At 49.7% G+C, this 11,760-nt stretch overlaps 2 protein-coding genes across 11 annotated transcripts in view; one reads left to right on the top strand and one right to left on the bottom strand.

Moving 5' to 3' along the window:
• Window positions 1–9,532, top strand: part of Pcca (propionyl-CoA carboxylase alpha subunit) — a 512,764-nt gene extending 503,232 nt beyond the window's left edge. The window contains exons 22-23 of one of the 2 annotated variants that reach the window (XM_004631187.2): window positions 6,601–6,678; window positions 9,282–9,532. In XM_004631187.2, the coding sequence (XP_004631244.1) occupies window positions 6,601–6,678; window positions 9,282–9,350 (147 nt within the window). In that variant the 3' untranslated portion in view covers window positions 9,351–9,532. The remainder of the gene's footprint in view (window positions 1–6,600; window positions 6,679–9,281) is intronic. The other variant, XM_004631185.2, reaches the window with a different exon arrangement.
• Window positions 9,533–9,705: 173 nt separating this feature from the next.
• Ggact (gamma-glutamylamine cyclotransferase) overlaps window positions 9,706–11,760 on the bottom strand; it is a 33,585-nt gene continuing 31,530 nt past the window's right edge. For all 9 annotated transcript variants that reach the window (XM_023715174.1, XM_023715171.1, XM_023715167.1 and 6 more), the window contains one exon: window positions 9,706–11,586. In XM_023715174.1, coding sequence (XP_023570942.1) covers window positions 11,126–11,575 — 450 coding nt within the window. In that variant the 5' untranslated portion in view covers window positions 11,576–11,586 and the 3' untranslated portion in view covers window positions 9,706–11,125. The remainder of the gene's footprint in view (window positions 11,587–11,760) is intronic.

Genomic DNA, 11,760 nt, shown 5'->3' with positions numbered 1-11,760 from the left:
TGGCCAGCTCAGCCCACCAGGGGGCGGCCCTGGCTGGCATGTGGTGCTGGGGGATTGAACCGTGGTCCCTGGGCTTTGCTAAGCTTGTTCTAAGTAGGTGCTTTAGACCACTGATCCATCTCACCAGCCCTAGAGATAGCTTTTGTTGTTGGAAAACATTTGGGAATTTTTATAATTTAAACTAATAGTAATTATCAATAAAAATAGTTTGGTGGATCTATCAATAAATTTAAAGTCATAGGACAGTCTTATGCAAGCTTGGTATTGATTTTATTTTCCAAGAAATGATCTCCTTTGGGATTGACAGAGTATGTTACCTTTGTTTTCAATATATTTGAAAAAGATGACCATTCTCAACCTTACTAAGATCTAAAATACCTTTCCTCTTTTACTAAAAATAAAGTTTAGGGGCTGGGGAGATAGCTCCATAGAATAAGTGCTTGCCTGGCAAGTGCAAGGGCCTGAGTTCAATCCCTGGTTCCATGAAATAAATAAATATAAAATAAATAAATTTTTTAAAACACCATCATTTTACTGAGGTCTTTATTTTTTTATTTATTTTTATTTTTTGCAGAACTGGGGATTGAACTCAAGCCCTTGTGCTTGCCAGGGAAGCACTTATTCCACTGAGCCATCTCCCTGGCCCTGAAACCTTTAAAATAGTCTATTTCACAAAGGTAGAGAATTGAGATTCATTTCACACAGAGATTTTTAAAAACATCAGTTTTAAGTAGTTTCCTTTCTAGCTACAGGCTTTGGCTCCATTTTTCTGCTAAGGGCAGTAAGTAGTCATGTTTCTTCATTTTGAGGAGTTTTAAGAAAAATTGGGCTTCTGTCGGCATGGTCTGGGTTCCTTCCCTGGGCTCCTGGCTTGCACCCACAGGTGGGGAAGTCCCAAAAGGGGGAAGAGCCAGCAGCATGTCAAACCTGTGGCCTTTCCTTTCACTGTCCCCAAAGTGAGGGTGCCCTGAGGCCTCAGCACCTGAGAGGACAGGGCTTTGGTGACATTTGACATTTGTCTACTGGGTTTTCTTTTTCTGTTTTTTTGGTATAGGAGATTGAACTCAGGACCTTGTATTTGCCAGGCAGGTGCTTAAACTACTGAGCTATCTCCCTGGCCCTCTACTGGGTTTTCTTGTTCCTCTTGTTTTAGATAAAGATGTTGGAAGATGCACACATTTCTTCTCTGAGAAACACCAGGGCATATTTAGCAGCTATCTTAGCAGCTCAGAGGAGAGGAAGTCGGGACAGTCAGATTCCAGTCTGCCTCCCACCAAATTGGAATGCCTTCTAAGATCTTGGGCCTCAGAATGCACTGCTCTGGGGCACCTGTGTGCTCAGGGACGCCGCCTGTGAGGGTGTAATTGAAGGGTTTTCACTTGTGTGGTGTAGTCAGCAGGGTTGACACTGATCCCTGGTTTTCAGGGCCCGGTGCAGCAGAAGGGGAGACCGCAGCAGGCCGGTAAGCCCTTCGAGCCTTCTGTCTCATTTGGCAGAAAAACACAGAACGTGGGGTAACAAAAGAAGGCTCCTTTTTCTATCAAAATCCAAGCTCCCCCCTTCCCACTCCCCGCAAAAGAGGACTGTTTTTCAGCTGCACACGGCGATTTGGTGCTCACTCTTGCAGGGAAACAGTTGCTGTCTGAAGAGGCAGGAAGCAGTTCTCTTTTAATTGCCGAAATCATTCGGAAGTGCTTCATGCCCTGCTTCTGTACAGCAGATGCTGTGCATTAATTGGCCTGTGTAGAAGTGACCCAGGGTTCTGTGCAGCGGGCCCAATTTTAGGCAGAAGGTTTAAATAGCTTATTTATTATTTTGTATAATCTGGCGTACATTATGTGCTTCTGCATGTGTCGTGTTTCATGGTCTGCAGTTTCTAATGTCATGTGGGTTTCAAACCCTATGTTTCTCTGGTAATGTATGAGCAGCAGGTAAGCTTAAAATACCATCCATCAGGAGCTAATTTTTTATCCAGATACTCCAATGACTGATGAACCTGTCTTTTGTATGAATGTTTAGCACAGTAGAAAGCCATATGCCACTGGCACCGTTTCCTCAGCATTCTTTACAGTTGCTAGAGAGTGGGCTTCCGAGGGGGACCAGCCCACCGCCATTTGTGTCTTCTTGCCTATATTTAAGCGTGAGCAACTTTAAAATGGCCCTGCTTTCAGTGACAGAGTGGGTAGGAGCTGTCTTAAAGGAAACCTGATTCCCATAATGATTTTCTGTATCAGAAATATGACTGCACACTCTTAATAGGGAACCTTGTTTTGTTCCTCCCCGTCTGTTGCCAACAGACCTCAGCCCATTAGAGGGGCCTCCCTTGTGTGGGAAGACCACAGCTGTTACTGTAAATCTCATCCAGTCACTGTATCACCCCCATTTTGTGGCTCTGAAGGATGAAATTGAGAAATGGAATACTGTGCAGTCATCCTTTACATCTCCAATTTTAGGCCTCTGCCATCATTTTCATGCTTTTATTCCAAATCAAATAACATTAGTGGGCTACACCACCTTCTGATGAGTATCTGGTCTCAAGAGCAGCTTTCAAGTCTCTACTTTTGGGGTCTTCCTTTTATGTGTGGCAGCAGTCTCCCCACCCCCACCCTCTCTTTTCTTTCCTTGACTTTCTTTGAGCTTTCTTGGGGGTGAAGGCAGTTTGCCGATAGCATGATACACGTTGCCAAATGCATCCCAGTCCCAGTCGTGGTGTTTTCGGAGAGGAGCATGTGCCGGAGAAGGCTGAGGCTGTGTCTTTTCATCTTTGTGGAAGGAGTGAAGAGAACTTGGGAGAAGGAGGTTGGGGGCTTTAATCAGAAACAAGATGTGGCTTAAATCATTAGCACAACAAAGCATACTATAAGCTTCAAGATAAAAGTCTCTGGGGAAAGAGTCCTCTGAAAATAAATGGAACTTGATAGATTTCCATATCATTTATAACTTCCCTTAATTACACTTGGAAGACTTGCCAGTAAAACTGGAAAATTGGCAGCCTCTATCCATTAGAGTCATTTTGCCGACCATGGCAAGCAGCTGGCTTTACTGGATTTTATTTCCCATCACTCACAATTAATCATCAGCTGGAGATGTCTGAAACTCCTCAGCACAGAGCAATGCGGGGTGACATCCGGGCCTCCTAAACATGCGAAAATCTGCTGAGTAAATGGGCTGAGTTCCCTCTCAAGCTTACTCATTTGGGGGCAAGGCTGGCTCCCTCTTAATGAGTGCCGCTCTGATAATCAGATGTGAATGTGAACCTTGACCCCATGTCAGAGGAGAGGACGCAATAAGCCGGATGAAAGATACAGGACTCAGGCCTCCAAACTTTGCACCAATTAGACAGGGAGCAGAGAAACACATCAGGTCGAGCAGGCTCATCAGAAAGACTGCCTAGGCTTGTGACCATTTAGTAAGCCCAACATTGAAGACATCTTGTCACAATCACTAAGTCCTTATCAGATGATTCACAAAAGTGTTAGAGAAGTGTGCATGCGCACATGTGGCGGAGGCGGGCCCTGCCAGCATGCTGTCTGAGACTGCGGGCTGAGGGGCTGCTCCATGCGTCCAATTAATGTCTCGCTTCCTGAGCACCCAGGCAGGCACAAGTGCTGCCTTGGGGGGCGCTGGCCAGCTCTCTTACGCCCTTGGGTGTGCAGTGTCCTGCAGGGGCAAATGCAGCACAAGCAGCCCGGCTTCCCCAGCCAGAGGATACAGTAGGACCCGCCAGCACTGGAGGTGCCTTTTGATGCGGTGCCCAGGCCCTGGGGCACACTCTGGTGAAGCTGCTGCCCAGCACCAGGCATGTCCTTTGTGTGTCCACTGCAGTCTTGGCACGGGGTCTGTGCTATTTGCTTCCTTGACTTGATTTTTCAGGGATGAAATATGTTGGAATTAGGTCAAGCATGTGTGCACAGGTGTGTGTTTGCATATATACATGTGCTGGGCAAAATGTGGCTCACTGTAGCAAGGGACTTTGTTTCAGAATTTCCTTTGGGGGATGAATGGGAGAAAACATTCTATGGAAGAGACGGCTCAAAGTGAGCAGAGGAGCAATGCAGACTGCGGTCACCCGAACACCCCCACTAACTAGCGCAGGCAGACTGCAGACACAGTGAGAGCGAGTGAGGGAGCCGTGGAGAATCAGGGCTGAGCTGGGGTGGGGCAGAAGCTGGGGTCCTGGTGGATAGGAATGTATTATTTTTTTTTTTTTGGATGTCCTTTTAATCACACTGTCAGAGAAAAGGACTGTCACCACTGGGACTGCCTACTTGTGTCTCCGGCCAACCTATAGGTTTTGTATGTCTGATTAGTGACCTGGGACCCCAGCACTTGTAAACACTGGTAGGTCGGCTCTTTGCAAGCCCCCGATGTTAAAGGCACCCAGAGCCAGACAGGGAGGATGGCCAGGGGCAGCCAGGAGCTTGTTGTCGTCCCTGCCTTACCTCCTAGGCTGTCACAGCACTTGGAGGGGACTGTGGCTTGCTCCACTTGTTCTTTAGCATCATTATTCTGGACATCATTGTCAGATGACATTTGTTGTCCCTTTGGTGTGGCTACTGGCAGTCTGTAGGCTTTGTTTATTCTTCCTACTTGCAGGAGTAGCAGTAGGGACTCTGTCAGGCAGAAAATCCGAGCAATAGGAGGAGGTGAGTAGGCAGGGGCATGTCGGCTGGTCGGGGCAGAGGGGGCAAGAGACTGAAGAGACTGAAGGGGTGAGGGGGGAAGATGGGGCTGAGATGCCTACGGAGGAAGACAGGCTGGGGCGCATGGAAGAAGCCAGCACCATGATCCTACAGTGGAAGCTCATCCCTCTGTGAAGGGAATAAGTGGAGAAAACTGGTTCCCATTTTGGATAGAATTTCCAGCTGGCCCATTCCCTGAAGGGCCCGTCCCAGTAGTCTGGGTGTCTAGTGGATGTGCGAGGGTGATTTGAGTCCAGCAGCCAGACCCTTGGCTCTGTCTAGGAAGCCATGGGTTGGGCCCACAGGAACCTCCTGTGCCCACCTCACTGGCAGAGGTCATATGGGGGCTCAACCCTTCTCCTGCTTCCCTTAGTCCCTCCTTCCTCTGCCGAGTGAAAAGGTCTAAAGTGAAGGCACAAGGGAGCAGTTGTCCTAACACCTTTGCTGGGGGCTCTTGTGCCACCTTAGCACTGCCCTTGCCCATGCCAGTGCCCTGCCTATGAAGAGCAGCCCTCAAAGGTCCCTGGTCTGTCCATGGAATGCAGATGCCAGGTGACAAGAATCAAAAGCGGCAGTGAGCACAGCTCCTCAGAGCCTGCTTGCCAGCGCAGTGTCTCCTCCATGCCAGCTCTGAAGCTTTGGCATCCCCTCTCTTCCTATATTCCTGTGCCAGGAAAAAGCATCCCACCACCTGAACAGCAGAGGAAAAGAACACACGGGGCTCAGGCACTGTGCGCTGCCAGCAAGGCAGCTTGGCCACAGGGGGGGGCCACGCGGGGACTTGGAGATCACTTGGGGACTGCAAGAAAGAACATTCTTCATGTACTTCTGTGCCACTGGCCAAGCACAGCCCAGTGGTGTGACTGTCCCCAAGAGCATATAGCATGTCCACTATACCCTGTGGGGCCTCATCCTGCAGTGCCAGGGACTGGGAGGCTGTGTTCAGGGCTCAGAAATCCGGCCCAGCTCATTGATAATGATCCATCAAGGCCAGAGAAATGTGAAGAGTAGGTTCTAGTCACAGGTTTTGGTCATAATCAATTCCAGCTTAATGGAGTGGTTTTGTACCCATTCAGCAAGGCAGACATCAGAACCCACAGCTTGTGTGAGCGCCTGCTGCAGCCGCTGGCTCCCTGCAAGGCCTGGACAGAACTCTGAGTTACTTCCAGCATGGGAAGGTGCTTCTTAGGAGCAGCCTTGTGGTCGGCACTTCTGTGCCTTATGGAGACAGGGACAGCGGTCTTCAGGCCTTGCTCCGAGCTAGTCCAAGATTCCTAGGACAATACTCAGAGATATAATTGTGATGACAGCTCTCCTGAGCTATAACTCACCCCTCTGAAGTGTACGATCCAGTGGCTTTGTCCGTGCAGACCTGAGCAGTGACCCATCTTTTTTTGAGACAGGGTGTCACTATGTAGTTCAGGCTGACATTGAACTGAACTCGCAGTGACCCTCCTGCTTCAGCCTCCCAAGTACTAGGACTATAGGTATGTGCCACAGTTCTACTGCTTGAGAAGCAACTCTGTACCCGTTAGCAGTCATTCCTTTATCCCCAGTTGCAGGCAGCTATCAGGCTTTCTGTCTGTAGAGATTTGTCAGGTAAGTGCAAAGCCACCCAGTCTTGCCGCACTTGTTTTTACATTCAGATGTGCCCACAGGAAGCCCTCCAAGTGGCAGTGCTGTCCTCATCCTGACCGCCAGTGTCAGGTTTTTTCTAGTGAGGACTCAGTGATTGAGGAAATGGCCTTTCCCTGTCTCTTAAAGATGAGTTTGAAATGAGAAGGCCCTGAGATTGTTGCTGTTATAATGAATGTTTTAGTACTTTCGACAAAGAATTCCTTAATGGTTTCATTCTTGGGTATTACTGGAAAATTAGAATGATTGTAAAAGCACAGTCTATTTGTAATTCACTTTCCAGGTAGCAGAAGGTCAGGAAATTTGTGTGATCGAAGCCATGAAAATGCAGAACAGCATGACAGCCGGGAAGACTGGCAAGGTAAGGCCACCGCTCCCACCGGCCGTGCCACTCTTGTGAGAAGTGGAGCTTGTGTCCTGCATGGTCTGGTCTGAACGTGACTATGGAGGTGACCTTGAGGAGGACACCAAAATGGGGCTCTCTTCCCATACCAGTGCTTCCTGGCCTCACAGAGTGTGGCCTGGCCTTCCAGAGAGGAGTAGGCTCTGTTCAGAGTCAAAGAACAGTCGGTTCTTCACCTTAATGTCTTTCAAATTAAGGTGTCTTTAATTTTTAATGCTTACATCTGTCTTTTAGGCAGTTAGTTATCTGAGACTTAGGTGACACAGCAGGAAACAGTTTTACGGATTGCAAAAATTAACGTAACACTTCCAAGATTTTCAATTGTAGATCGAGAGAAACTGAAACCCCTTGTTCACATGTGGGGAAAACTGGTTAAGAGTAAAACTCTGTTAATACATTTTTTCCTTGAAAATGGGAGAGCCCTGTGAAGCGGTCACATCACTGTCTGCCCATAGCCATGCAAATGCTAACAGTAAGCAGTGTCCATACCGCTGTGTGTGACTGGGCAGGTGAGGACAGTGGCAAAGGCTGGCTGGGCCCTGTGCCATGGCCTCACCGTGGTAACACTGGGTGCAGTGAGAGAGGCGTTAGTTCACATCAGGAGAGGCCGCTTCTGCCTGTCTTATCTGTTACACCACAAGGCAGTGAGAGCCTCAGGAAGGCCGAGGGCACCTCCTGTCTCTACCGGGGGAAACAGGTCCCCATGTATGTGGGACCCTATGTGGGCTGCAGCGCTGGCACAGGTGCCTACTGCTGTGCCATGTCTATGGGCTTCACATAATTTTCAGAGTGCTTCAAGAATCCTTCCTAAATTTGGTATTTTAAGAAAGGGATAAGAAATTGTGGGTTTCTGTTCATATGAAAATTGTTTTGTTCTTTGAGATTAACACTTACGTGGCAGAGCGTTGTGAAATTTCCACTCCACGTTGAGTACGTGACTTGGTTTTGGGGGACCAAGAGTGGGTGTCAGCTGCAAGCTAGCTACCTGTGTGGCCAGGCTGAGGGGCAAAGGAGCCTGCATTCATCCTCCAAGCAGCAGAGCCTCATCAGCAGGCAGCCTGTCCTTGTGGGTGGGCCCCTTGGAGCTGCCTGTCTGGCCTTACTGGGCATGGGCTGGAGACCCTCCTCTCCATTCTCCATCCCCAGACCTCAAGCCAGTGGCTCCAGGGCCCAGCTAGAGCAGCCCTGGCTGAGTCTAAGGCAGACAGTTCTAACCTGGGAAGTCCATGTTTCCTTCTGCAGAAACCATCTGCAAGGGAAACAGACCCCCTTGTAATCATACCATCATTAAAACAGTGCGTATGTAACTGTGGAAGGCACTGAGATCATAAAAGAGCAGCCACCTAGCTGGTAAGAGGGGGCATGCCTGTGATCCCAGCTGCTCAGTAGGCTGAGGCAGGAGGGGAACAAGTGGAAGGCCAACGTTAGACCAGTAGTGAGACCATCTCAAAGACACAAAAATGGTAACAGTGCAGAGGGGTGAAGATGCCACCCAGGGATACAGCAGTGCCCAACACCAAGCCACCATTCCCATCAGTACAAATGCACCTACCAGGTGAGCCCCTGGAAGCATTCATTGCCAGGTTCACAGTGAAGACTCTGAGCTCAAGTGTCTGTGTGGTCTGCCCCCTGAGGAGGGCAGGACCCATACAGGGCACTGCCCCAGGCACCTGGCAGCGCTGCTATTCGCTGTCAGCCATGCGGCCAGTTGGTCTGGACTTGCTGTGCGTGTCACCCCAGTCAGCTTGCTTTAAGGGGGAGGTGCCTGTTCCTCAGGCAGCACAGCCCGTCTGCTAATTCTAAATGATACAAATCCAGGCAAACGAAACATGACTGCATTTGGGGGCAGTCAAAACGTGAAGGTACAGTTCTGCATCCCATCACAATGCCAAGGGCAAGTGTAGGGCCTCGGGGCTCCTTGGCGCTTCATTCCCCTCAAAAGGAGGGCTGCGACCAGATAAGCAAGGCTGTCTCTTTAATACTTACTTGGTTTACTGTATAGTTTTTAAAATTATTTTTAACATGAAATTAAAAATGGCACTCTCTGAACATTTCTACAACCTAAAGGCACAGGGAGGGTGGAGAGCTGTCTGATGAGTCAGATTTTAAGACGGGGCCTGCGCCAGATGTGGCATTGCCTCTATAATCCCAGCTGCTCAGGAGGCTGAGACAGAGAACTGCAAGCTCAAGCTAGTCTGTGCAATTTAGTGAGGCCCTGCCCCAGGATAAAGTACTATCAGGTCTGGGAATGCGGCTTAGCGGCCCAGCACTTGCCCAGTATCCACAAGGCCTTGGGTTCAGTTCTTAGTACTGCAGACAATAAATGTGGCTTGGACCCAAGTGCCCATTAGAAGAGGCCAGTCAGCAAACGATGGCCAGAATTCTCAGGGATGAGCCTCCCAGGCTGATGGTGACAGATAGGGAGGAAGGGACAGCACTGACCCCTAAGTGGAGCAGTTGAATGCTAAGCTGCAGGCTTGGACCCACCTCACCCGAAGCCGACTTGGTGACCGCCCCACTGGCTCCTGTGAATGACTCTCTCTTTCCCACTTAAATTCAAGGTGAAATCTGTGAAATGTAAAGCCGGAGACACAGTTGGAGAAGGCGATCTGCTGGTGGAGCTGGAATGAAGTATTCACGGCCTCCCTCGAGCACCCCACCTCCAGCCGATGGAGGGCTCACTATGCAGCCGCACCCTTGTATTTATTCCACATAAGTCAGACTCAGTCCAGGCTCTGCCAAAAAAATCACCAACGAAAATTTTTATTGATATAAATACTTGTACATATGATTTGTGCTTCTGCTGTGAAATTTCCTAGTGCCAAATTTAAATCAATAAAGCCAAGCATTTGTCTAAAAATTAGTTCACTCTTTTCTAGAGACAATATACACATTGGTGACGGGCTGTCCCAGCTGAGTATAAACAACAGTATTTCATTGTGATCCTTAAAAAAAGCTTATATAAATTCAGTTCTGTGCCTCTGATGTTATGAAGGCAGCATTTGCCACTGTATATGGGGGCACCTTCCGGTCCCTGGTAACTGAGAGTGAATTGAGCTGGCTGTCCACGGCTTCCTAGAGACCGGAAGCCCCTCCCTGCTGTAGCTCCACACAGGTCTCAGGTCACTTCAGGGCCTGCAGACTGAGCCAGAGGGCAGGACACCTCCCAGGCCTCACTGCAGGCTAGGGCCTGAGGGGCCGCCTTACTGCAGCCCTAGTGAGCAGAGCTGCCACCAGCTTGTCAGCTGGTGCCCATCCTTGCCTTTTTGTGTTTTGCAGAGCAAGTTTCCAATTAAGAAAAGAGGCTAAAAATAATGATCATGTTTCTGTGCCAGATGTAGTTAGTGATCACAGTCTACCATTAAGTTGAAGAGTACGAGAGCTCTCCCAGTGGAGAACGAGTCACCAAGGACCAGCAGCTGCATCTTCATTTGGTCCCGACATTCTTGGAATCCATGGGGCCCTTTGCTGGTGAGCAGCAGCACAGTCGTGCGCTGACGAGAGTCTCTACTGACAGACTATCAGATGGAGGTGGGCAGTAATTGGTACTTCGTGCCTTGCTAACATTATTTTAAGTGCTGTTTGCGTTTGGAAGCTAAGCCTTCTGTCAGTCCTGAAGAACAAATTACCAACGTGCTGGTTCTTCTCTGAAAGGCCCACCCACCAGCGCCGCACCTTGGAAGCAGGGATGGCCTGGTGCTGGGCTCTGCACTCTGAGCCGTGTCCCTGGGAAGTCCGGGCACTCAGCTGTGTCTCCTGCAAGTGGGTGTTCATGACTTGCTCGGTTAGAATGAAAAGAACCTTCTGTCAAGAAAATGACCAGAAAGGGGCCCCTGGAGCACCACACATCGGGGCTGCTCTCGGAACCTCTAATTTTATTTCAAATGGACATCGCGAACAGTTTTGGTGCAGTGTGAACAGTAGGAAGAATGCGCTACATATGCTTTCCAGTACAGCACGTTTTCTTGAGGCTTTTAGCTTTTAAAAGTCAGCTTTTATTGAAATTTCTTTTTCTAGGTGCTGCAGGCTAGAATCAGTACAGTCATCTGAGAAGCAACTGCAATGTAATCTTTAGTCACAAGTATGTGATCTTCAGCATAAGCCAAAGCAAAAAGGGAAGTGCACCGTGTGAGGCCTTCAGATGCCATCTAGGAGGGATTAGCATTTGACGCTTTTTTAACTAATACGCCCAAGCCCACAAACAACCTCTAAGCAGCACTGCAGAACCTGGGAGAGGTCTGTGGGCCCGACCCTGTCACATTCAGTGCAGTGTCACTGAGAGTTCTACTTTCTAGGTAGAAGTTTTACAACTGACATGCTCATCCACTTTTGTGCTGGGTCCATAGAGCCAAGGTGACAGGGCAATGGCAGGTCCCCTCTGACCCTGCTGTGCCACCAGCCCTTCTCACCTGTTTTCCCGGGGATTGTAGCGCAGCCCATGTGGCCCCTCCGAGTCATAGCTGTCATGGTAGGGGAGGTGGGCCCACTCAGGCGCATAGGTGGCCGTGCTGTACACGAAGCACTGCATGCTCTCCCCAGGGTGACCCTCGCCCTCCCACTCGAGCACCACCACCTGAACAGCAGTGCGCTGGTACATGTCAGGACAGCCTTCGAAGTCATCCAGGAAGCGCAGCATCTGTTCATCCACGGAATAGATCTCGCCCACCACACAGTGGCCCCGGCCTGGGAGGTGGAGCAGCCAGGGGATGTTGTGTTCACCAGCGATCACCAGCGGGTAGGGTTCAGCCGTGCGGCCCCGGCCGCAGAAGGCCGCGGAGCCATGTGTACCATCCAGCAGTACTGTGTGGTTGGGCTGGCCTCGCTTCAGGGTGCCATACACAAAGACAAGAGCCATGTGGCAGGGGGCTGCGGGGAGATGGGAGCACGTCACCAGTTGGGCAGAGCTGCCCGGCCTGCCGAGGGAACATTCGCTAGGCTCACTGGGCAGATCTCCCCTCCTGCTCCCTTCTGGCTGGAGATAAGTAAATGAGTGTCTCAAACTTGCTTTATGGACACAAATTAAAAATTCATACAATTCAT

This window comes from Octodon degus, unplaced genomic scaffold (genome assembly GCF_000260255.1).
Source record: "Octodon degus isolate 3935 unplaced genomic scaffold, OctDeg1.0 scaffold00039, whole genome shotgun sequence".
NCBI classification, from domain to species: domain Eukaryota; kingdom Metazoa; phylum Chordata; class Mammalia; order Rodentia; family Octodontidae; genus Octodon; species Octodon degus.
The sequence above is the reverse complement of the archived record's forward strand: the minus strand, read 5'-3'. Positions and strand labels throughout refer to the sequence as shown.